Source organism: Thermobia domestica, chromosome 5 (assembly GCF_964235325.1).
Source record: "Thermobia domestica chromosome 5, izTheDome1.hap1.1, whole genome shotgun sequence".
NCBI classification, from domain to species: Eukaryota; Metazoa; Arthropoda; class Insecta; order Zygentoma; family Lepismatidae; genus Thermobia; species Thermobia domestica.
In genome coordinates this window covers 239,764,589-239,788,803 of record NC_137458.1, presented here as the reverse complement: position 1 = coordinate 239,788,803, position 24,215 = coordinate 239,764,589, and the positions used below count along the sequence as shown (strand labels likewise).

At 35.1% G+C, this 24,215-nt stretch overlaps 1 protein-coding gene across 5 annotated transcripts in view; it reads right to left on the bottom strand.

Moving 5' to 3' along the window:
* LOC145686490 (midasin-like) overlaps window positions 1-24,215 on the bottom strand; it is a 536,599-nt gene that overhangs the window by 430,997 nt on the left and 81,387 nt on the right. For all 5 annotated transcript variants that reach the window (XM_081759855.1, XM_081759854.1, XM_081759856.1 and 2 more), the window contains exons 22-31: window positions 20,905-21,051; window positions 19,838-19,982; window positions 18,575-18,685; window positions 15,684-15,803; window positions 11,591-11,772; window positions 9,713-9,848; window positions 7,138-7,274; window positions 6,456-6,652; window positions 4,161-4,346; window positions 668-840 (exon numbers count right to left, since the gene is read on the bottom strand). In XM_081759855.1, coding sequence (XP_081615981.1) covers window positions 668-840; window positions 4,161-4,346; window positions 6,456-6,652; window positions 7,138-7,274; window positions 9,713-9,848; window positions 11,591-11,772; window positions 15,684-15,803; window positions 18,575-18,685; window positions 19,838-19,982; window positions 20,905-21,051 — 1,534 coding nt within the window. The remainder of the gene's footprint in view (window positions 1-667; window positions 841-4,160; window positions 4,347-6,455; window positions 6,653-7,137; window positions 7,275-9,712; window positions 9,849-11,590; window positions 11,773-15,683; window positions 15,804-18,574; window positions 18,686-19,837; window positions 19,983-20,904; window positions 21,052-24,215) is intronic.

Below are 24,215 nucleotides of genomic sequence, written 5' to 3'. Positions count from 1 at the left end.
TACACAGTCAAACATTATGAATCTTAAGGCTCTTAAGTCGACCCTACATTTAAATTTGCCCACCGTCTACTTCAATCTACTCTCTATTAGTTACCCTATGCCAATAATCATTAGTGGATATCAAGTAAACACAGTCGCTACAAAGTGACCAGCAGAAGAATGCGAGGAAAATGACTGACCAATATCGTCAAGAACTGGATAATCCATAAGGACTATATTCTCATCTGAAACCAGATCAATGTTATCTCTACACATGACATGACATTCTGTCTCCAATCAGCGTCTCTACTAAATCATACACAGAATATTATATATACGAAACATACAAATCTAGTTCACTTTTAAAGAACACACTAAAATCGAAACTCGTTTCTTAATGATAATAAATTACTTTATGCGTATAGCTCATGTATAAAACAAACATTAAGATGGTAATTTAGGACTCCGTTAATGGTACGATCTCTCGTATTAGAGAATGCTACATTCCTTAATTGTAACACAAACCGACGTCTCAATACTTCTATTGTATCAAATCACTGGTAAAAGACAACATACACAAGCATGTTATATATAAGCACTACGCATCTTAAAGCGGCCACTATTGAACTGTCCAACTGATCTTAAAAAGTTCACTCAATGTTGGAATCTACTTAATTTAATCACTTACCTTTCTTAATAAAGAATGGACTAATACCAAACGTATCTTCGGAGTTATGCACGTTGACTTTAGCTCTTACACTCAGAATAATATCAATACTTGGTTTTTGCCCGATCACCCTCTCCATCTGTCGAACAAGATACGCTACTGCTGATTCCTGCATCTTCTTAATGGTACTTGTACTAAACGAAAATTACATATCAATTACACATATATATGAATGTTAATAGTTATATATAAAAACATTGAGCAAAACAAAAACACGTGCAAAAAATAAATGCATTACTTGGATCTATAGCACATATTATGTATTTTCTCACTAATTGATGCGTTCCGAATAGTAAAAACAAACTCAACGAAGACTTATTTCCTGAAAATGTACTCCAAAGGATCAAAATAATCGTCTATTTTGAAATTCTGTTTTCTGAGAGAAAAAGGAATAGACTTCACAAACTATACAGATATATTCAAATCATGAATGTTTATTGAGTTTGTGTTTTAATCCAATCATACCTGTTCAGTAACCTGTTCAGTAACGTTTTATGTATAAGACGACAGTATAAAGAAAGCCACATTTCTCCGCCATCTTCATATTCCATCTGCATGTGTTCTTACTCTTATAATAATATACAAAATATAATTATGATGCACAATAAATCATATTTGTACTGACATCTACCGACAAACTCAACAACAATACCCAGGCCCGTATTTATATATTGTGCGCCCCTGTGCTAATAATAATCTCCCCCCCCCCCCCCCCGCGCACAAACTTATGTCTCAAAAACAAGGAAACAAGCCATAATTTTGCAAACGTACCAGCTAAAGAATAACATGGGAGAATTTTTTAAAATAATCGAAAACGACCAATATTAGAGTTGAATTCATAGTTTTTGGGATCGATGAGATGAATAGTGACAGTTTTAAAGCAAATTCAACTTTAAGGTCATACTCCACTCTCCAGGGAGGGGTTGAGATTTTAAAAGTAATTGAAAAAGACAGATATTAGTGTTGAACTCATAGTTTTCGAGGTCGCTGAGTTTAACGGTATCAGCTTTCATGATGTTCCAAGTTCATCCGCACCGCTTGGGAGAGGATGAATTTCTAAAAATTATCAGATAAGCTAGCTAATTAGTAACTACTGTAATTAGAGCGAATTAAACACACTGACATATTTTCTCGCGCTTGCGCGGGACTCTGTGGGTTGCTACTTTTAAATATTATTTTTTTATTGTGAATCTTTAAAAGGAATCCAAAATTTTGCCTCCCATAAATTCTGCCACTCTGTGCTTGAGCACAGAACAGCACTTACCTAAATACGGGCCTGACAATACTTATGGCAATCACAATCAGTATCTCGTATGAACCCTTCATTTTTGATCAAGGCCTGCAATATGTGTGGCATACTTGGTACTAGTTTGTACACTTCCTCTTCAGGTTGATGTTTGTGGAGTAGATAATAATAATGTCAACAAATTAACTGGCGTCTGGATGTAATAAAGTTCTTTTTGAACTTTTTTTTTCCCCTCACAAAGCTTCACAGGTTTCCAAAGGTATTCATATCCGGGTGTAATGTTCCATTTGGTCAGTGTAAGCATTATAGTATGTTAATTTTTGCAACTACTACTTCTGTGTATTTATTTATTTTTTAGTTACTACCACTGTATATTTTGCTACTTAATCAACTTGATCAAATCATGTGAAAACTGAATGATGTTGGTCGACGCCAGGACTAAAACCAAGTGCTCAAGTTTTTGACAGTTCTGCATTATTGTTGTTCAAAATAAAACCAAATCGCCGTGATATTTTACAATCTATAGAAGTTAAAATCAATATTCATAGGACAATTTTACACAATTTTCTTCTTAATATTTGTATTTTTTCTTCATGAAGATAAGAGTTGATGTTCAGGACTTCCGGCAAAGAGGTTAAACAATTCTTGTACTCTTGTGCTCAATTTTACGTTTTGGTGGAAAGAAGAGAAACAAAATTGGAGTGGCTGTAACCAGTCTTTATTTGGGAAGATTTCGTTTCTTTCCGAATTTAAGCATGCTACCTTCCATTACATTTATGATTATGAATATCTGATTTTGAGGCTGTTGTAACAAAATTCTTAGTTACATTCTAGATTAGTTCTAAAAAGGGGATCACACTGTATGTTGGTAGCAACTTTATTTATATTGAATACTTGATCTACAAATATCTGTAATATGTTTACAAGATCAAGTAAGTTTAAATTATAGCACAAAGTAAGTTTGACATCACTTACTGCTTAATGTTGCTACTCCTATCAAGAGTTGATACCATTCACTCATCGGCCGTTACTCAAAGAAATTTAATTAATGATTATTAAACAAATGTGTAGCATATTTGTAGTATATGTGTAGTATATTTATAAATGATTATGCTTCAAGTTGAATTTTTATTTATACACCGTTTTTCAATAAAATTTCGGAGACTGTTTTCGTTTTCGGCATATAAGCAAAGTCAGCGCTGTAACTACGATGGCAGTTTGAATTAACAAATATAAACAATAGAAGTACGTTCGATCAGTCAATGTAAATTAGTAGATGTGTGAGGGTCGTGGGTCAACGTTGTTTGTCACGGAATTACAGTGGAGCAACAAGTAGTGATTCGATTTCACGTTTTATTCGGGAAAACGGCTACGGAAACATTCGAACCTAGCAAAAAGGCTTATGATGATAACTTTTTAAGTCATGCAGAATGTTTCAAACCAAGAGACAGTTCTCATTCACAAGATTTGGCGCCAAGTGACTCTTTTTAATTCCCCAAAATCAAACTTCATATGTCGACAACATAACCGACATTCAAGTCACAGTGACATGCAATAAGGGTTTTTTTTTCTTCTTTCTTTGATAGTTTCATATGGTTATGTGAACGTTCTGTGTGTTGTATTCCACAGGGGAAAGACTATGTACAACATCTGAAGCATTAGAACTTTCATCTTAAGCTGTCTCTAGTTTTCATTAATGCAGTCTCGGAACTTTTTTAACAGGTGATTTTGAATGATTTAATGAAAGCACATTCAATGGTATAGGGTGAGTTAAAAGTCCCTTTCCATCTCTTATAAAATGAAAGCGAGTATAGATAGCCAGAATTGTTAGTTGTAGGAACATCTTAAGCCAAGGGGCAATCTTTATGTTGCGTATCAAGTGAACGGCCACCAACTTGCTGTTGAAATGGGAAGGGGGTTGATGTATGAAACAGAGTTAGAATTTTAAGTGAAACTCAATGGTACAATCAGATTTAACATAACTGAATAACTTTGAAGTTATAATGACATGGAACTCAAATTTCTCTTATTTTCAGGTGCTGAAACATGCTATTAGCCAAAGCTGACAGCATCCAGATCGTCAAAATGTAAAGTGTCCGTGTTACAGCACGTGATCTCAATGAAAGTCATCTGTTAATTTCGATTCACTACCAAAAACAGATCTACAATAAAAATATATTGAAATAAACATTTTGAACAAGAACTTACTTTTCCATGCTTGTGGTTCCAGCTCCTAGTCCGTCCAAAAATACCAGACAAGCTCCGTGAACATAAGCAGTTGCAAGATCTATAGTTGGCAACACGTCAGTTTCTTCTAGTATTTCTCCACCATCTTCAGTACACGTATTGATAAAATTTACCCATGTCAAAATATCTCTAATGCTAACAGTGCATCTGAAAATTAAATTGATAATGTAGACGAAACGCATTCTAGAAAATACAATATAACATAGTAAAATAAAATATAAGAAATGAAAAATAAAGTACACATCATATCATGTAATTTAGGTGCTTCCAAGCCCCGTTTTCAAATAGTTTTCACAGACCTGTTGCCTCCTTGGGCAGAGCTGTTACGATACAGCCGCGTCAACTGGCGCTTATCATCAACGTGAAAATTGGAGAAATGGCTGAGACTGTAGTGAAAGAAATTTAGAAAAATAACACCTACAACTTTAGGTTGTTATAACGCTACTTTTTCAACATAAGGCAAGAAGTCGGTCACCAAAATACTATAGTTAAATGATGACTGACTATTTACAGAATTTAAACTTTACAAAAGAAGAAGAAAGAAAGAAAAAAGAAAACGGAAGAAAGAAAAAAACTCGAAAAAAAAAAACTATTTACCTAGTGAAGTTCTTTTCTCCACAACCGACTGTGTTTGATGTTACAGCCACGGGCCTGAACGATCACCTGGCAATGTAGTTTCTACTGTAGCAAACTTCTACATTAAATGTGTTGCCATATCGCTTGCGCAACTTCCCAAAGATCCTGGAAGATCTACGAAGGCGTCGAGCAAGTGCCTACAAGTGCCTGTTTAAGAAGCCCAAACCCACAATAGTCCACTGGTGAGGCACCCAGGGATTTCACACGGATGGCCGAAAACGGGATCTGTCGAATTCCCGTCTCTTCTGCCTTCTTTGTATAGAACACTTAGGATAATCGAGAGGTATGACTGGAGGCCCTGTCCATCTGGATGCATACATTTATGGTCTCGTCACCATGCAGATGGAGGATGTGTGTGTCCAGGTCCATAACGTTCTCCCGGAAGTAACCTGCATTGGCTTCGGTACTGGAAGGCATTTCGACGAGTAAAGCGTCCCTGACTGCAATATCCCGGCACGATTACAAATCCCTTGGAAAAATATACCTTGCACTGTAGCACAAATTTAAAAAGGGCGTTTGTGATCTCCTTGACGGAAGAAAATGAATCCCAACTCTGTTGGTCTTATTTAAGTAGAGTCGCTCTTCATCCAGAGTACACCCCTACGAGGTGTTTCATACAGTTTTCTGGCGTTTGTGAACCTCTCCTAGATGTGGTGATATCTAAGGCTGTGTCGGTGCGCTTTGTGATGACTTCTCAATACTAGATTCCTCCGGATGATGTTGAATACTATGCCTTTTGACATACCGTGTCGTACGCCAAACTTCTCTGCACTAAGAGATTGTCTTGTTTCCGATTTCCTAATGGCGCGCACTATATATGGTGATCGAATGGCTGGAGTCGTGCTCTCACAATTTCCATTCGACCACGCATCGCAGGGGCCTGTTGGGCACATTGTCAGATAATAAGCTCCAAACCAGCTTTACTGACGATTAAACTCTCTTAATTCCATAATTTCACCATTGCTAACTTAATATAATGGCCAGCGGAAAGTCTACAAATTAACCCCTCCCAGAAAGTTGCCACTTTTACCTTCCTTGTTCTACGGATCGTGCTTAACTGACATATTATCAAGTACAGGCTACAGTGCACCCAGCAATATTTCGGAACAGGGGTTAAATGCGTCGTTTGGAAGAGCCAGTGAAAGTCAACTATTTTTATTGTGGGCAACTTTCTGTGTATCTAATATAAGTAATGTTCTTTATTGCACCTATTACAGAACATGCAACTCCTTATAGAAACACAATTTTCGAGTACTGTGACTCGAGGCTGTAACAGCTTGCATTCCAGTACTTCCTGGTTGAAAATAATGGAACAGTGGCGAAATATGATGAGGAAAGGGTTGATAAACTTCAAAGGAGTTGTTTCTTACGTCATACAATAGTAAAATAATCAACTGTTATTTAATGTCAGATTTATCTAACGTTCTGACATTATCAATCATTTTTTTAGCCTCCTTACTTCTTTTTCAATTAGAAGATGCTTGCATCAAGCACTCGAATACAAAACGTACCACAGCCATGAATCACAGAATTATTAACGTGTTTTACAATTTTCATTTTCTAACTTCTGTTAGTAAGTACTTAAAGAATAATATAAATAATAAAATAATATTTATTTACCTCTTTCCTAACTCATTAGTGTTGAACCATTCCAGAAAGTCCATGATTGAATTTCCTATTCCAGAGCTACCATCTTCTTGATTGCCAAGTGAAAGTCCAGGCATTATATTGTGTTCTATTATTGAAATTAAATCTGATCTTTCTTTACAAGGAGTGCACCAAATTTCTGTAAATCTATTTCTCAATGCTGGAGATAACTGAAAAAAAAAAAATAATAATACAAATTTTCTCTATATAATTTACACTTCATATTATACGCATAACAATAATTAATAAGTAATGCCAGTTTTGAAAACAGAAAGTAATTAACATTATGCTATTAATCTCTTATTCATAAAGGAAATATAAAATAATCATGTGCTACGGATCGCAATCTCCTATTCTACAGACGTAAGACTTCATCACTTTACTTTCCTAATTTCATGCATCACAGTTCGAACTTTCATCGTATCATTTTTAATTTTGTTGTTCTTTGAAAATGCTTTCATAATATTAACCTGAATTATATATGTACATAAATTACTGAAAATCATCCAAGTTTAACCAAAGGATGTTTATTTTTAAATATCTATAATAATGAATTAATATTTTCACTTAATTTTGATCTAGTACCTACATACATAGACATTTCCTAAAATAATTAGTGATTGAAATACCACGAAGAAAAACTCTAGTTCCTTACCTCTTTCTTCCCGAAGTCTCCTCCTGGATTCATTGTGCCAATAAAATGAAATTTTTCGTGGGCTACTACTAATGATTCATCCTCACCACTGTGCTCCGTGCTTCCTCGTTCAGCAAGAAGTAAAGTCCTTTCGGGTTCTATAAAAAGAAACATAATAGTATTTAAGTCTTTTCAGTTTTTATAATAATAATAATAATAATAATAATAATAATAATAATAATAATAATAATTATTATTATTATTATTATTATTATTATTATTATTATTATTATTATTATTATTATTATTATTATTATTATTTATTACGTTTAAGTCTTAAACATGCCGTGTTTATGGACGCATAAGTTGCACTTAAAAATTTAGATCCTTCTCCTCAAAAGTCTATGGTGAGTAGTGCAAGAATTGGACCCTTGAATGAACTTCTTTTAACTTCTGCTCTCAATGTCAAAAGTTTAAATGTGAAATCTGTCCTATTTTCGATATCAGTTTGGACTTTGAACACAGCGGAAGCTATAGACAAATTTTTCACTCGCAATTCTGAGAGTTGCGATTCCTCTAATCTATCTACTTTCTAAAATGTTACTGTATTTTTGAATTTTACATTAGAAAAACCATAAACCCTCCATTTATAAACATTTAACAACCACTCTTTAAAATATATATATATAAAATCTATACTACAACGATTGATTATATGAGATATAGTCAGTAGAGTGAATGCTTAAAACGCCATTGAGGAAAATAGAAGTTTCCACTGAACATTTCGACAATTACTAAATGACAGATTATTACCAACGTTAGTCTAAGTTGATACTTGGAATCATGAGACGATTATTTCCTTAAAATGTTAACTCAAAGAGAATATTGGGTGCATAATTGACATGTTAAGTGAGAATCTAAAGCATCCAATTAAATAACGAGACGCATATATATAAAGCGTCTTATATATAAGCATGCATATAAGCATATACAGGGTGTTTCAAAACAACACCGACAACGTTTGGGAAGTGATTCCTGACACCAAAATAAAACGAAAAGTATAGACCAACCTGGATGCACAAATGCTTCCTTTCTGGGTTATAGGCTGCCGAAAACATGAAAATATAAACTTTAAAGGTCCATAGCTCTAAAACTATGGGACCTACCGCAGTCGGGTCAAGACTTTACTTAGGAACTAATATGTGCTATATCCAAAAATACATGTTTCAGAATCCTAAGGTACTCACGCAACAATTTTTGTACAGGCAGTTTGGTTACGTTCATATAATCTAAAGTACTCACTAACTATCTTTATAACAATTGTTGCGGAAGTACTCCAGGATTCTGAAGCATGTGTTTTTGGATAGAGCACATATTAGTTCCTTAGTAAAGTCTTGGCCCGACTACGGTAGGTCCCATAGGTTTGGAGCTATGGACCCTTAAAGTTCATTTTTAAACGTTTTCGGCAGCCTATAACTCCGAAAGGAAGCATTTGTGCACCCAGGTTGGTCTATACTTTTTGTCTTATCTTGGTGTCAGGAATCACCTCCCAAACGTTGTCGGTGTTGTTTTGAAACACCCTGCATATATTTTCACAAAGGCCACCAAAATGTTTTAGAAGTGTCAATAAGCTGCAAATTTATGGGACACTTCACAAAAACTCCTATTGTGATTTTAATTTCTAAAATTATAATTGAACTTACCAAGTTTTTCATATTTCACTGTTTTTCAAAAACTTACACAGAATTTCCTTTTTGGTTGTGAATATAAGCATTCGCTTCTTAAATCCACGATTACCAACAATTTTAAGAACCTGTTTATGACTGATGATTTGGAGATACGTAGAAATGTACAATCCGCGGCAAAAAACCTGCAACATGAGGATGTAAGTTTATTGTGAAACTACGCCTAACAGCACAAGGAATGAACATAACGTCTAAGTGGAACGAATCACGCCAGGATAAACCTCGGCCTCCTCCCGTGCACACTTATTTCGGAGCAAAAGACTTCGTCATTTCACAATAAACTTATATGCTCATGTTGCAGGTTTTTTGCCGCGGATTGTACAAAAATCTTAAGGCAAAAATACGAAATTCCTAATTTCAAGTTCTCATCTTTAAGATTATTTTGCTCTTCTCTAGAAATTATTTTTATCGTGAACTCTATCTGCAAAAACGTTTTAACTTACTGTGAAGAATTACAAATAAGTAGCTTTACGCTGCAGATGCAGTAATAAGGTAGTTATTATTGGGTACAGGACAGTAGTCTACAAACTTGAGTACTATACATAATTCTGTTCTTTAAAAAACATCCACCTCGCTTTAAAAAGCTGATATCGCTACTATACACAGAAAATTTTTAATATTTTGGCTTGGCTTGAAGAAAAAAATCCAATTATCCAAATAACATTCACATTTGTATGTACAGATACAACAGCTCTCCCAAGCGAGAGAAAAGTTTTAAAATTTCCATGTTGCCCATCAACCTATAGTTGAGGTGAACAAGAAGATGTACGGATAAGAATGCAATCCCTTTCAAAACCAGGTGGACGGCGAAGTTTTTCGAAGATAGTTGTACATTAATAAAATACATTTACCTAATACTGAGTTCAAACGTTCCAAAACACTATCATCAGCCAAAGAAATTTCATCTGCCAAGAACATGTGGCCATTCCTCATTGCAAGGACAAGTGGTCCATCGACCCATTCAAAAAGCTTCTGTGGTTCTTCGTGCTGTCCCGACAATGGAAAAGAAAATATATATATTTTAAAAAATCATAAATTTGAATTCACCATATATACACACATAAATTACATTCGTAATATAGTTCCCACTAACAATAAATTAAATTTAATCATACCTTCGGTCTACACATTGTGAACCAAAACTACGAATATAGTCTTACCTCATTATCTAGGAATATCTATGTGTGTCTTCACCATAGTTTTAAATCTTTCATTGGCTACTTTTCTCCTTTAGAGTTATAAAAGAAAAACTTCATCCAATATTTATGATCATGGTTAATAATTTTCAGCCTCGTATGAAAGAAATTACATCTACTCATATTAAGAGAATATAGCGAGGTTAGATCGTGCCAAACACGAATCTAATGCATGCACGCCAAATTTAACTTAAGATCATAATAAAAGTGTTTGTTGGTGACTATAATGTGTACCAATTGTAATATAAATTTATTTTATACAATGTATTTTTACGTAACCTATCAGAACACGGTGTTTGTAAGTAGCTTATTGTTACGTGATACACTCACTGTTGAGGAAATTATTGCACTGTCTACATGAAGAAAAAAATACATTTGAAATAAACAGTTACATACTACTTTATGCTTGAAACTAGCGTCATATAATGATATTTTGGGATTACCTATTTCTAATCTGCTGACATTTTGATTTTTGTGCCCCTTTCAGCAGCGAGGCTATACGAGACGTAGACCTATAGCTTAACATGAACCACATGAGATCCATCCGAGAATCGAACGCGGGTCTCACACTTCAAAACTAATTATTTCAAACGATCTGTCCAATAATAGGCCAATAATGAATTTAACGAAGTCGACAAATTGCAACAATGCATTATAACGTAAGAAAACGATAAATTTGAATGACGTTACAGGAGAACTACGTAGTATACATATACTCAAATCTAATGCGCACTACAATTTTAAATGCATCTGAATAATGAGTAAGCATTAGATTCGGGTCAACATTGTAAATTTTACTCACTTCTTACACACACACATATATATGTTTATGACTGATCATTTTTAAAAGTTGGGAGATTTCGGATTTCTTCAAATTATCATTCCTTTGATGCAACTCTACTTACTCTTTCATATTATCACCTAGCTTTCCTTCATATATTTGATAATACTTTTAAAAAAGTTAATGAGACTTGACATTACGATTTTGGGATGAATATACAGATGACCATACTCTAACAAAAATGTACATACTCCTAATATTTTGTTTATCACCTTATATGAAAAACTAGAGCAGCATAAAGCATAAAAATCTACTTTAAAAAAAATATAACCACTAGTAGTCTTAGAAGAAATCCTATTAATATCCTGAAGCTAATTTAAAACTCAAATAATATTAAATCTGTATTATTGCTTTGGTAAGGCTGTATAACAAATGATGTTAATGTGCATAGCCCACAGTTCAACTCTACACAAAGTTTTCACTGTTAATCCATCACCATGCAACAATTACAGAGCTACAAGAATTAAGGGAGAGCTCACTTGCTTCAAATGGCAGAAATAGCTGCGGGAAATCCGAAAGGTAGACATAATCCATCTAACAAGCTGAGCACCAGACTAAAGCTCTCCTTGCACCACAAGAGTTCAGTTTTTACTTTTTCATTTTCATTAGTCACGGTTCAATGCTATTTATTACGACAAAAATTTCCAGCCTCATTCAAAAACTTGCGGAAATAAGAATACTACACAAATTACCTGAGAATGATCTCTCACAGGTCGGAGTCCTCCTAGAAAATCTGAACCTTCCGTATGCATGTGACAATTTACGGTGTGTAGCTTCTGTTTTGCAAAGAGAGCAAATATCTGACAAACGGTAGTTTTGCCACATCCAGTTTCTCCTACTAATAGAACAGGCTCTTGAAATCGAAATGCTTGACCTAAAAGTAATGAAGAAAAAAATATATCAAGACTTTTTACATGTGATAAATGGAACAAACATAGTGTGTCCCGCTTAGGACTATAATAAATGAAAATGGCATAACTTTTTTTACTTACTAATGTGTTGTCTTCATCAATTTTTTACGCAAATCTACCAATTGTACCTTCAGCGGCTTGTGAGCCGATTCCATGCGCTACTGAAGTTGATTCATGTAAGCATGCAGGCGCAATCTTTTGCGGAGTACCCTATGCACAGTTGATTTTGAGATTTGTAATTGCCTGCTAGCTTGTCGTATAGATTTGCAGGGCCTCCTGTTAAATGCAAAACGAATTCTCTCCATGTTTTCTTCTGAAACTTTCCTTTTTGCAAGTTTACCAGTCATCGGTACCAACGATCCAGTTTCTTGAAATTGATTGTCCCGTTTCTTGTTGGATATGTAAGCTGGTATTACTTCTTTTGCACAGACATCATAATGTAAACGAAAACTTCTCTGACCAAGGTTCACAGACTTCAATTCTTCCAGCGATAACACGCAAATCACCTTGTGTTAAGACGTCCACAATGATAAAAGGTGACAGTATTAGAATAAACACACAATTTTATACAGACGTATTCAAATTGTTAAGGCTCAACATTCAGTTTCCGAATATTTTACTGTTCTTACAATATTACGTGAGAAAATACGTTCGACCTTAGTCCAAATTACTACTTTGTAACTCTGTCCTAATTTCTAGTGGGTGTGGCATATGCATTTCAATATCAATAAAACAAATGCGTACGTAACATTCAATTATAATTACTATAAAGTGTGCATATCCACATTGGAAACAAAAAATGAAATGGAATACTTACAAGAAAATTATCTCTCACATAAAGATTAATATTTCTTATGAAATCCCTTATTCTTTATTAAGTCTTTTATCCTTTGCGGCATCCTATGTACGAGTTTAGCACATTTTGCCTTAAATTCAGCATCGTGATACCACAAATTGTTGATCTTGATCAATTGAAGTTTGGTTCTAATGTGCTTCTTCTCTAGCTTTTCTTTTATGAAGCTCCAGAAGTTTTCAAGCGGGTTCATATCAGGACTAGTGCCTGGCCACGGAAGAACACTAATTTCGTTGTTCTCGAAAAATTTTGTCTCAGCTTTGGACCGGTAGCATGCGGCTCCATCATGCATAAAGATGAAATGTACGTCATCAAACCAGAGTACAGTCTGGGAAAGCAGTTTTTCTTGAAGAAATTGTAGGTATTGGTCGTGCTTCATTGTCTTCTCTACTATATACAGTCTTCCAGGCCCGAAGACAGAGATCACACCCCAAACCATGACTGAAGTAGGATGCTTCACGGTTTATTAAAGACATTCCAACTTGAATTCCTCCCAGGTCAACGTCACACATATTGTGAACATTCATCAGACACAAAGATACATGATTCATCACTGAAACACACTATTCTCCAATCGTTAGCTGCCCAATATTCTAGGCCTCGTGCTCATTCGAGGAGCTTCTTTGCCATGATTGGAGTAGACTAATTTTTGTTTTCTTTCTTGACCGTGTGCTTTTATTCCCTCGGCACAAAGAATCCTTCTTACATTTTCAGGCCAAATGTCTGCGCCATATTCAGCCATTTTTATGCTTAAGTCTATTAGAAGTTGCACTTTTGTTTCCCACGGCCAATCTTTTTAGTTTTCTGATACCTTTAGCGATAGCTTTGGTTTTCGCCCACACTTCCCAACACTATTTTGGCTCTTGTTAATTTCAACAGAGATTCTACTCACAGATTTTTGTTCTATCCCAACTCTACTAGCAATGTCTTGCCGTGTATATCTTATTTCCACCAGAAGTATTTTGTTAACTTCCATTTTACGCAGAGAAAGGTCTTTTGCTTTTCCCATTATCCTGCAATTACAGGACTACACAGAATAAAAGATTAATACACGAAACACGTCACGATCATTTTAAATTGGCCCATTCGAACCGCTGAACGCTTTGAATTTCGTTAACTTCTTACGACACCAACCACAACACTTCAGACTGTAACTTTTGATAGGAACTACAATAGTTATCTACAACTGAAACATCACTTTCAGAATCTCCCCCCCCCCCCCGCTCCTCACTAATACCATCTGCTGTTCAACGGTGTTATCACCACTTCAATGTACAGTAAACAAATGAAGGATCCTATATTGGTGGTTTAACCATTAAATTAAATGTTCTAGAACTCTGAAATTAGGACTCCTACATCAATTTTACATTTTTCAAGCGTGAGTCTAATAATTTGAACACGCCTGTAGAGGTACATATCTCTTCATGTGAAACAGCGATGGAGATATTTGACATTTCCCGAAAAGACTATGTGCGGAGTAAGAACTACCCAACTACTTCCAAACCTTCTCGTCAGTCCTCTTCAACCGGGTGCTCCGTCTACTTTTACCAGTAAACAAAGCAGTCAGGAAAAAAGGCCACTGTGAAATAATCTGTACCCAACTTCATTACCCAATCCAATCCCTATTTCCTACAGAAACTAAGCCAGAATATCAGACGTAAAAAAGTTGTCCTGAATTCAATGCCAAATAAAGGTTCCAACAACATACCATGAAGACAACACATATATTCCACCATTCCGACAGTTGTGATTTTTCCAACCGAATTTACATCTCTAAATGCACCCACGTATAGTCTTCTATTTGACAAAACCCTTAACTCCTCTTTTGATTTGCATCAATCACCGATACTCCTGCATTACTCAAATTCTCCATTTACTTGTCCTAGAACATCAGACCTAACACAACATTTTGTAATAAGTGACCAGATCTTTAGAGAGAGATGAAATGATATTTATATTACCATCCTATCTGCAAATTGTCCCTGATCTTAACTCTTGTTAAATACCTATCTCACCACACACACTCCACTTTCCTACACTTTTCTTTTTATCACTGACTATTTTTTTTAAAATTATTTTTCCTGCACACCTTTCATTCTGTATTATTTCACATTTATTATATTATTATTACAGCCTTTGATTCAGTAGATCACAAGCTGAACAAGCGATGTTACACGCAACTTTAAGGTTCCGCGTTCCTCTCACTTGCTCCTGACATTGGTGATTCTGAGGTACATTGGCGTAAGGGATGTCTCCAGTGCTGTCGAGACCGAGTGCTGTAGTCAGGAGAATTGAAGGCAGTGGTGTTCAGCGATAACAAGTCGCTTCTTATGGAGCGAGAAAACCCCATTGTTAGTAGTCACTACACAGAACTCACACTAGTAAGAGAACAGTTTCCTACACGTTTCGCTCGCCTTCAGTCTCGATTCAGGGGTATGACTACTTCGTCGTAAATTGGTGACGTCGCTTTAACCTTTTCCTCTGCATAATTTCGACATTGGAGGAACGTTATCTTCCATCAGCATAGCGTGTCTCTCCCTACCACCAGAATGGATCTACACGGTACATAACTTTCCTGCTACGTCTCTGAACATAAGCCCTATCAAGCACATGTAAGACATGGTAAGACTTCGACTAATGGTTAGCTGGGATCCGGCAACGACTATCGCCTACCTACGCCAAGAACTAAATCAAGTGTGTAGAACACAATATTTCAGACACCTTGTACGAGCGGTTACTTACCTCAACAGCAGGTTATGTAGCCATTAGAGATAATTAAATGTTCTGTTATAGCAAATACTGTATGATTCTTGAATTGTCTGCGTCACATGTTCGGGATGTCCTATAGGTGCCCTGTTGGGATCACTACCATTTACCATAACTCTACTGTGTTACCACATTAGGCCAAATCCTGAATTCTTACTTTGTGCCCTGCCAGTTTTTTTTTTTTTTTTTTTATTTATTTATTACATTTTGACTTTTTATGAGTCAGAGCCATGTAGTCAAAGAAAGAATACTCACCGACAAGAACAGCTAATCTTCTCATATTATATGTCCATACTATATGGTCGAAGTTAGGAATTGGTTGTCTTAATATCTCTTCCAAAATAGGCCGTGTTACAGGCGAAGTCTTGTCATTCACTGAAACAAGGTAAATAACGATCTTCATACATACAAATAAAGACAGTATATACAAAAGTCATATTGAAGAATATATTTCACTTTCAAGAAAAAGTGTCATTTAAATTTTGTATTTTCCAAAGAAAACGAAGAAAGTAAATAAGCTACATAAACCTGAATAATAGGGCAATTGTTAACTGTTATAAAACTAAGCGACTGCAATACCACAAAGTTTGAGCAAGAAGAAAGAAATAATAATAATAATAATAATAATAATAATAATAATAATAATAATAATAATAATAGCGAATTATGATTTACATATATAACATGTTCCTATAGGCACACAAGGTAATAATAATCAGCTATTTGGAATTCATCGGTACATTTCCTAATTCTAGTATGAAGCATTTACCAGGTTTTCTAAAAAGTACTGAGAGCTCCTTCGTGGCTAAGCGGTTAGCATACGCGCCTTTGGCGTGGGAGACTCGGGTTCGATTCTCGGCGAGAGCTCATGTGGTTCGGATTCCACGTTTATCAATAAGTCCACGTCTCTCAGTCTCGCTGCTGCAAGGGACGTTAACTAAAACTCAATTCAACTCAAGACCTGGCCATAGTGGCTCATGTGGTAGAGCGTTCACTTCTGGTGTATGGGGTCCTTGAGTCGATCCCAGCTCGCACCAAGTGAGCTTTGTGGTGGACAAACACCGTGTGCGTGGGTTTTCTTGGTGTTTATCCGCTTCCTCCCACTTTATTCGATCCACCATTTCATTCATTTCTCATCTTCACCGTCTCCTTTAGCCTAGCCGGCATATCCGTGGGACGTAAAACAAAGATTTCATTAGGGACGTACCGATACTACTTTTTCACCGATACCCGATACCGATACTGAAGAGGCCAATACTGCCGATACCGACACTTTTGGACACATTTCTTATATATTATCAGGAATTTTCAGAATAATGAAATGATCAACATTGTAATAGGATGTATTAGATATAAGGCCAAAATTTGACATACAAAGACAAAAAGCAGAATTTTACATTAGGTTTCACACAAAAAATTTATTTCCTCTAAATTTAATCCAACTCATATAAAATGCACTAAAAAGAAGCAAATATTTATATAGTGTAAACTTAATTCTAAAAGTTAGTGATTGATATTTAGGGTGATAATGTACTTCGATAGTTACATTGTATTTACTAGTCTCTATTACATACATATAATGCAAACGGATACTACTGTTACCAATTTTTATTGTTTACAAAATTGTGTGTGCTGAACTAGATGTTGCTATGTATACCATAAAAAAAAAGTTATTTAAGCGAAGTCGAAAACAATAAAACTACTTATTAACTTCAGAACTAATTATTTTTAAACAGTAAGCGGAAGAAATAATGACAAAGTGAGCGTCTTGTCGGTTTCTTCGATAACATTTTCTTCTGAATCGAAACCTCTGTCTAGTTTGCAATTCAAATAACGGGTCTGCTATCCTGACCATGGGCCCAAACGGGGAGAGCAGGGTGGGACCCCCCTGGCTTACGAAAATGTATACGTAATATAGCAAACCACGTATATTAAATGCCAGGCGTAATATAGCAACCATGATATGGGCCCACCCTAGGAAATTTTCCTCGGGCGCCCATGATCCTGACTGAGGATCTTTGGCTTTTCTTCACCACTATTTTGGTAGCGAAGGACTAAAAATATCAGTTGAGTACGAGTGGTGCAAATCAAAGGAGTACACATGCATAAAGAAATCGATTGTACAATTGATAATAACTTAGATCAACTTTAAAAGAAACCGCTAAAATATAAGTGTCACTGTTAATATTAAACAAATTGAAGATAGTTCGGAAAATGTATCGGTAAATATCGGCGTCCATTTATATATATATGTATATTAAGTACCGGCAATAGCGAAGTGGCACTACATGAAAGCTACTAACAGTAATAATTATGTTTATTTTCTTATTGTTTTAAAATTATAACAATATTTACCGCAAAAAGCACTAAAATATAAAAGAAACGTTAAATTACATTCCTAAGTAACATAATTACTTAAATCAGCTGCTTTAGACTTCCTTCATTCGCTCATTGGGGCCCTGGGTTTGAATTATCAAACTATCTCAACAAATAAGCAAAACGAAAAAGGGGAAAAAAAAAAACCTGAGCAAAATCCCGAATTTTCTCTGATTTTCAGGTTACGTATTCCCTGACCGTATTATATCATTTAGTTTTCCCCGACTTTTCCATTACTTCCTTGACTTCAAGGTTTGTAAGAATTCTGGGAAGTGGGGAAGTCAATACAAAATACTGGATATCAATATATTATGTAACAAGAAAGTAACTGTACCACACTCAAGTCTCAAAAATAGCTTCATCTATGAACATTTTATTGAAAACTTTCAAGCTGAGATCCGCATCTCTTAACGAATGCCTGCAAAGGCACTAGTTCAAAATCGGGTACAAGTAATAAAGGCACATTTGTAAAATGAGTCGAAATCTTTTAAAATGAGGTTTCTTTCGAGTTAAAAAATCATATACCACTATATAATACATCTAACTCGTAGTTAATAACAGCGAGAATTGTGAATTTTAGTACAATATTCTACTTCAGTACACAAATATCTACTGTTACAGAGAAGACAATGCACAATTAATAGTGCTAATGTATTATTTTCTATTCTATCACAAACTTTCAGCAAATAATTAAAAAAACAAAATTTATTTCTACAAAAACCACAATAATTTACTAAGTTACGGTGTAACTTAAATGCATAATTACTTACGAGTAAAAAGACGACTTGTTTCAACACGTCTACGGATGTGTTTTTCAATCACTTCTTCTATTACTTTACACTCCTCTTCTTTCCTCACTCTGCCAGCAAGAACAAGATATCCTGAAATCGTACAGACGATTGCAAGTAAATACAGACATTACTTATGTGATGAGACAGAATCTTTTAGAATAAGTATAGATGAAAATCAAACGAAAATAGCTTGAAGATCTATAGCAAAGATATTCTATTATTTGGAGATACAACGCAGTTTATTTTAGTGATGTTTACTATTTATTTATTAAGAAAAATCAGATATTACACCACGATCTATGTTTACATGTATTATCCTCTACTCAATATCTGACATCAACTTCAAAATCTATTAATATTACAAAGTACACATGTTTATTAAACTAGAAATGAAGCCACAGTAATGATCTTAATTGATCGCGAAACAGCCTTTCATATTCTTCGTATGACAGTCAAGCACGTAAACCGCAAAATCAGGCTTACATATGACAAACTGTAATTTGGTTGAAAGGGAGTCTTCGATGACAGTTTAAACATTGTGTGGAAAATATTGCTTTCTTGACCAACGTCACAGCAGCGTTTCCTAATCGAAATTAAACCATGTTTTACAAACATACTGAAATTTGCTTTCATCTTGACTTATTGCATACAATCCGTTAGTTTTTAACGACTGCCAGTATCTGAAATAAAAATGATTCATGGATGACAAGTTTCAAACGATCAAACAAAAATATAGTGCGTCTTAGATCCACACAATGTACCACGAAGCATTTCAAATAAACAGGATATGACTGAAACCATTGTTTCTACTTTTATGAACAGAAGTTCGTTTTCAGTTCCAGAAATCGTAACGATAAGAGAAGCCAACGTTTCACAAATCGCTAAGATAAGCATCTAAATAATAAAAAATCACTTACGGTTTGAAACAATAATGTTTCATGCACATCTTGCTACTGACGCTTTTATTTATGAGTAAATATTTCATTTCCATATATTATATCCTATCTCCACTAAATACCTTTCCATACCTAAATCTTAACAATGCTGACAGCTGCCACTAAAAATTCGTCATTTAATGATTTGTTAAACGATCTATAGTAATTTATAGTAGTAAAATTGGTACCTTTCGAGTTCACTGTCCAAGCACACTTTTATTTTTTTTTCTTCATACTTTTAGATGTTGAAGGTTCTATTTCAAAATTCAGTAATTCATTAAAACAAAAACTTTTACAGATTAATTACCTTCATCCGCTAGGTGTTGATCCCAATCATAATATTTCTCCTTGATGTTACTAGCTAATCTATACCTTTCAGCCCATCTAAATAAATCACGTAGAGTTATGAATCCTTGTTTCCCTGCAAAAGCAGCACTGCCTCTTCGACGAACCTAATAAAAAAAAATATTGTTATGTAATTACGTAATACTCCAAAATAGTCCCGATACATCATTATGATGATATTACAATAATAATAATTACACTAGTTTTATAGTTTATCAAAGGTTATGAGCAGTCAATCGCTTTTATTAGCTCGAACGTCGGTCTAAACAATTGTTATTTTCTGCTGGGATTTTGTTTCCATTTCATTGTATTACGGTCATGACGGGGTTCCAGTGGTTCAGTGGTAGGGTGCTTACCTTATGTATGTGGGGCTCCTGGTCCCATCCCAAGCTCGTATCAAGTAGACCTTGTGATGGACAAGCACCATATGGATTGGTTTTCCTGCAGTTCTTCCTTTTCCTCCCACTTTTTTCATTCCACCCTTTCGTTCATTACTACAGTTTTTCCCTTGGCCTCGAAGAATACTCGTAGGAATTTATAAAACTCAATAATAATAATAATAATAATAATTTTTCCTGCTTGGGAGCACGGTGACTCCATGCGCGGTGCTTACTTTTAGTGCGAGGGGGTCCCTGGTTTGATCGCAGAAATATCAGTTTGTAGTGGGCGATATAATGTCCGGGTTTTCCAGTTCTCTTCCACATTATCATTCCACCAATTATTTCACAATCATTCAGTTTCATTAATCTTCCGCCGTAACCTTTAGCCTACAGGTATAACAGTGGAACGCAAAACTAGAAATTTCATTTCATTTCTTAGTTATTCTTCTTGAAACTTGAGATTAATATGTGGATTCCCTATCTCGATTGGCATGTGGAATAATAAGTTATGCTGATGTATTTAATAATTTTGCTAATAACAAGTTTAATAATTATGCAGCTGTATTTATGGTCTAAAGAGTGTGAAAACTTTCTTAAAATAACTTCGTAATCGAATATATTTAATTTTCAAGAACTAAAATCAAAATACCTGTAGATCTATCATTACAGCCACCATTCGCTTACAATAAGACATCGGAACGTCGCATCTTTCGTGAAGAATAGTCTCCAATTCTGATGGTGGAATTTCATCGAAATGAAGTTCCACAAATCTGTTTCGAAATGCTCTAGATAATACCTAATAAAAGGAAAAAACGTATTAATCTTTTTATTACTAGTTTACACTAGATGATCAAAATTTTAATTGTGCAAGCAATTGAATACGATTATTACACTCAACTTACGTACAGTGGGACATCGATAACTCGAAGCTTAGGGAATTTATAAAAATTCGAGCTATCGAGTTTTTCGAATAATAATGGTTCGAGTTCTAAAGGTGACAATAAAAATTCGAGATACTGAAGTTCCGCGTTTCACATGAAAAGTGACTATATAACCTCTGTATTCGAAGTTTTATTCATTCAACCTTTACAACTCGAAGTTGTGGGAAGTTCCTTAAATTAAATGACTAATAAGCATAAAATACTAGACATGGGTAAAACGTAATTACAGTACACATTAGCGAAAATGATAGGACTAGCAATAATGATACTTACGTAAAAGCATAGAGCTATAGCTTCAAGTTATCGAGGTCATATCAAGAGAAATTCAATTTATAGAGATAAACTTCGACTCGTAGAGGTTCGCAGATACGAAAGTTCGAGTTACCAAGGGTTTCAGATATTATTATGAAATCTTTAAAATTCGACTTCTCGAGGTTGTGATTTTTGAACATTCGACTTACAGAGGTTGTTTTAACATTGAATGTTACAGAGAATTTAAAGGAATGTGAAACATTCGAGTTATAAAGGAATTCGAGTTATCGAGGTCCAACTGTATTATGTCTCTTTACATACTTAAAAGTTGTATTTATTTTATTTTAAGAAAATAGTGGGAAAAGTGAGGATAATAGAAGAGCAATATTGTATATCTACATAGAAAGATAGAGAAAAATCTAGTTCAGAGACCGCTACTGTATTCTGAGGATGTGGATATTGGAAGAAAAAGTGATAATTAGTAGATTATATTAAAAAGGCTAGAATAACTTATTCATTCCACATCTGGTCGCAAAGAATCTCACCATTATCAACTTCCCAAACTGAAGAAATTTCATCCAAGGAAAGGGCTATAGGGGCTATAGCGACCCCTCTTGACGCTCAGATATACACTGGATAAAATGGGCTTCAATCCTACTTTTTTTTTACGCTGGATAAAGCGGTAAACTATGGTTTAGCCCCTCCCTTGATCACATCCTGGATTCGCGGCTGTATATATATGTATATACAGGGTGTTAATGAACTATACCGACAAACTATAAGAGGTGATTCCTCACATCAAAATAAGAGAAAAAGTTCATATGAACCTAGGGCGAAAAGTGCATAGTTTCAGAGCTAGGGCTGTCCAAAATCGCGAATGAGCAGTTTCGAGAGGCCCTATTATGAATTCCAGAAACAGTGGATGGTGGTCCTTATCACCATAAAGAAAGCCATGCATACACAATCTAAAAGTGCATATTTCGTCAATTTTCAATTGGTGTACAGGGTATTCCCTACAGGGTGTAATTCTCAGATATGCTCTCAATTGAGTCTTCAGATATACCCTGATTTCAAGGAGGGTAAAAAGTGTCAGGAGGTAAGCCTTGACAACAATGTACATCCAATGTTTTTTTTTTTTTTTTTTTTTTTTGTCTGTGTGTGTGTGTGTGTGTGTGTGCGCGCGTTCGTTCCTTCGGAATAGCGTGTGATGCGATGTATTTCGTCACGGTATATTTCACGTTTTCTTTATTTATAAGCGTGAAAGAAAACATTGCAGCATGCGTTTTCCCGAGTACGAGTGATCGTGCTAGTGACGATCCTTAACACTTCAGATATCGCATCAAAGGATTCAGTGTTCACTACTATTAAGGCTTATCGTTTGCCTACTTTGGACCATTCATAAAGCCAGAGCACATATCAAAATTCGGTTGATGGCATGCCTGGGAATTTCACCCTGTACGTAATACTCTGTACATCCATTGAACATTAATGAAATATTTATTTTTGGATTGTATATGCGTGACTTCCTTTACGCTGATAAGGACCGCCATCAGCAGTTTTTCGATTTCGAAATACCTCTTGAAATTTGGCTTTTTCGCAATTGTGGACAGCCTTAGCTCTGAAACTGTACTTTTCGCCATAGGTACATATGAACTTTTTCTTACTTTGATCTAAGGAATCACCTCTTAAAGTTTGTTGGTATAGTTCATTAACATCCTGTATATTATATATTCGGAAAAACTGGAAGAAAGATATTCTCATATTTAGAACAGATTTCTATTTTACTCAATTTACTTTCTACATCTTGAGAATGGCATGTATAATATACATATATAAAATGGGAGAATAATCAGCAGAAGTCGATACCCATATAGAATTTCTTTGAATGATCGAAGTTTAACATATCTTTCCAGCACCAAGCCTATATGAAATATAGTCTACTGTGTAACACATGGGATGTGACACTTCTTGCGTTTGTATCTGAACCAATCACTCCCAATAAAAAGAGAACCCGGGACCAGGTGTACAGTAAGCACGCGTTCAGCCCTCTGAATACGAGAGAAGTCCTACATAATTTCTTGTTAATAGGCTTCACGTAGCTAAAACTACTGCTGAGCATTTATAGAGAAAAATGAAAGAGCAGATTTGTGATTTATAGGTAAAAATAGTGGAATTCCAAAGAGCAAAAATGAACTCGAAGTTTCCAGCTACTCTTCAAGTTACCTGAGTATATATACGTACAAACTGTAAGATTTTTTTCGGTAAGTTACAACAGACTACTCAAGTACGTTGAAATCGCTAACAAAACATTCAAATAATTTTCAATTTTAATAAATTATAAAAAATAATTCTGACAAATATGTCCTAGAAAGAGTACGATCTTTGTGGTGTCTTACAACATACGCCTGCTCATGCAACTTCAGTAAATATTTCAACTCAGAAACTCGATGTTCCCCTCCACAGAACAATACGAATGTTTATACTATCGATTAAAGATTAGCATATTATAAAGATAACCAATAAAGTAATGTCGTGTTTTCACCCACCACCTTCGAACATCGATATGTTACCTGGAAGATCAAAAATACTTCCCGTCAGCATCGACGACATTCTGCCAACGTTCTGGAAGATCATAGATTCCATCGCGGTAGAAATTGGTGGGCCGTGAAACAAAGAAGGTGTCAAGTGCATTTTGCACTTCTATTGGGATTTCAACTGGTATCCTCTAAGGTGATTCTCTAAGGAATAAGAGAGGTGATAATCGGAT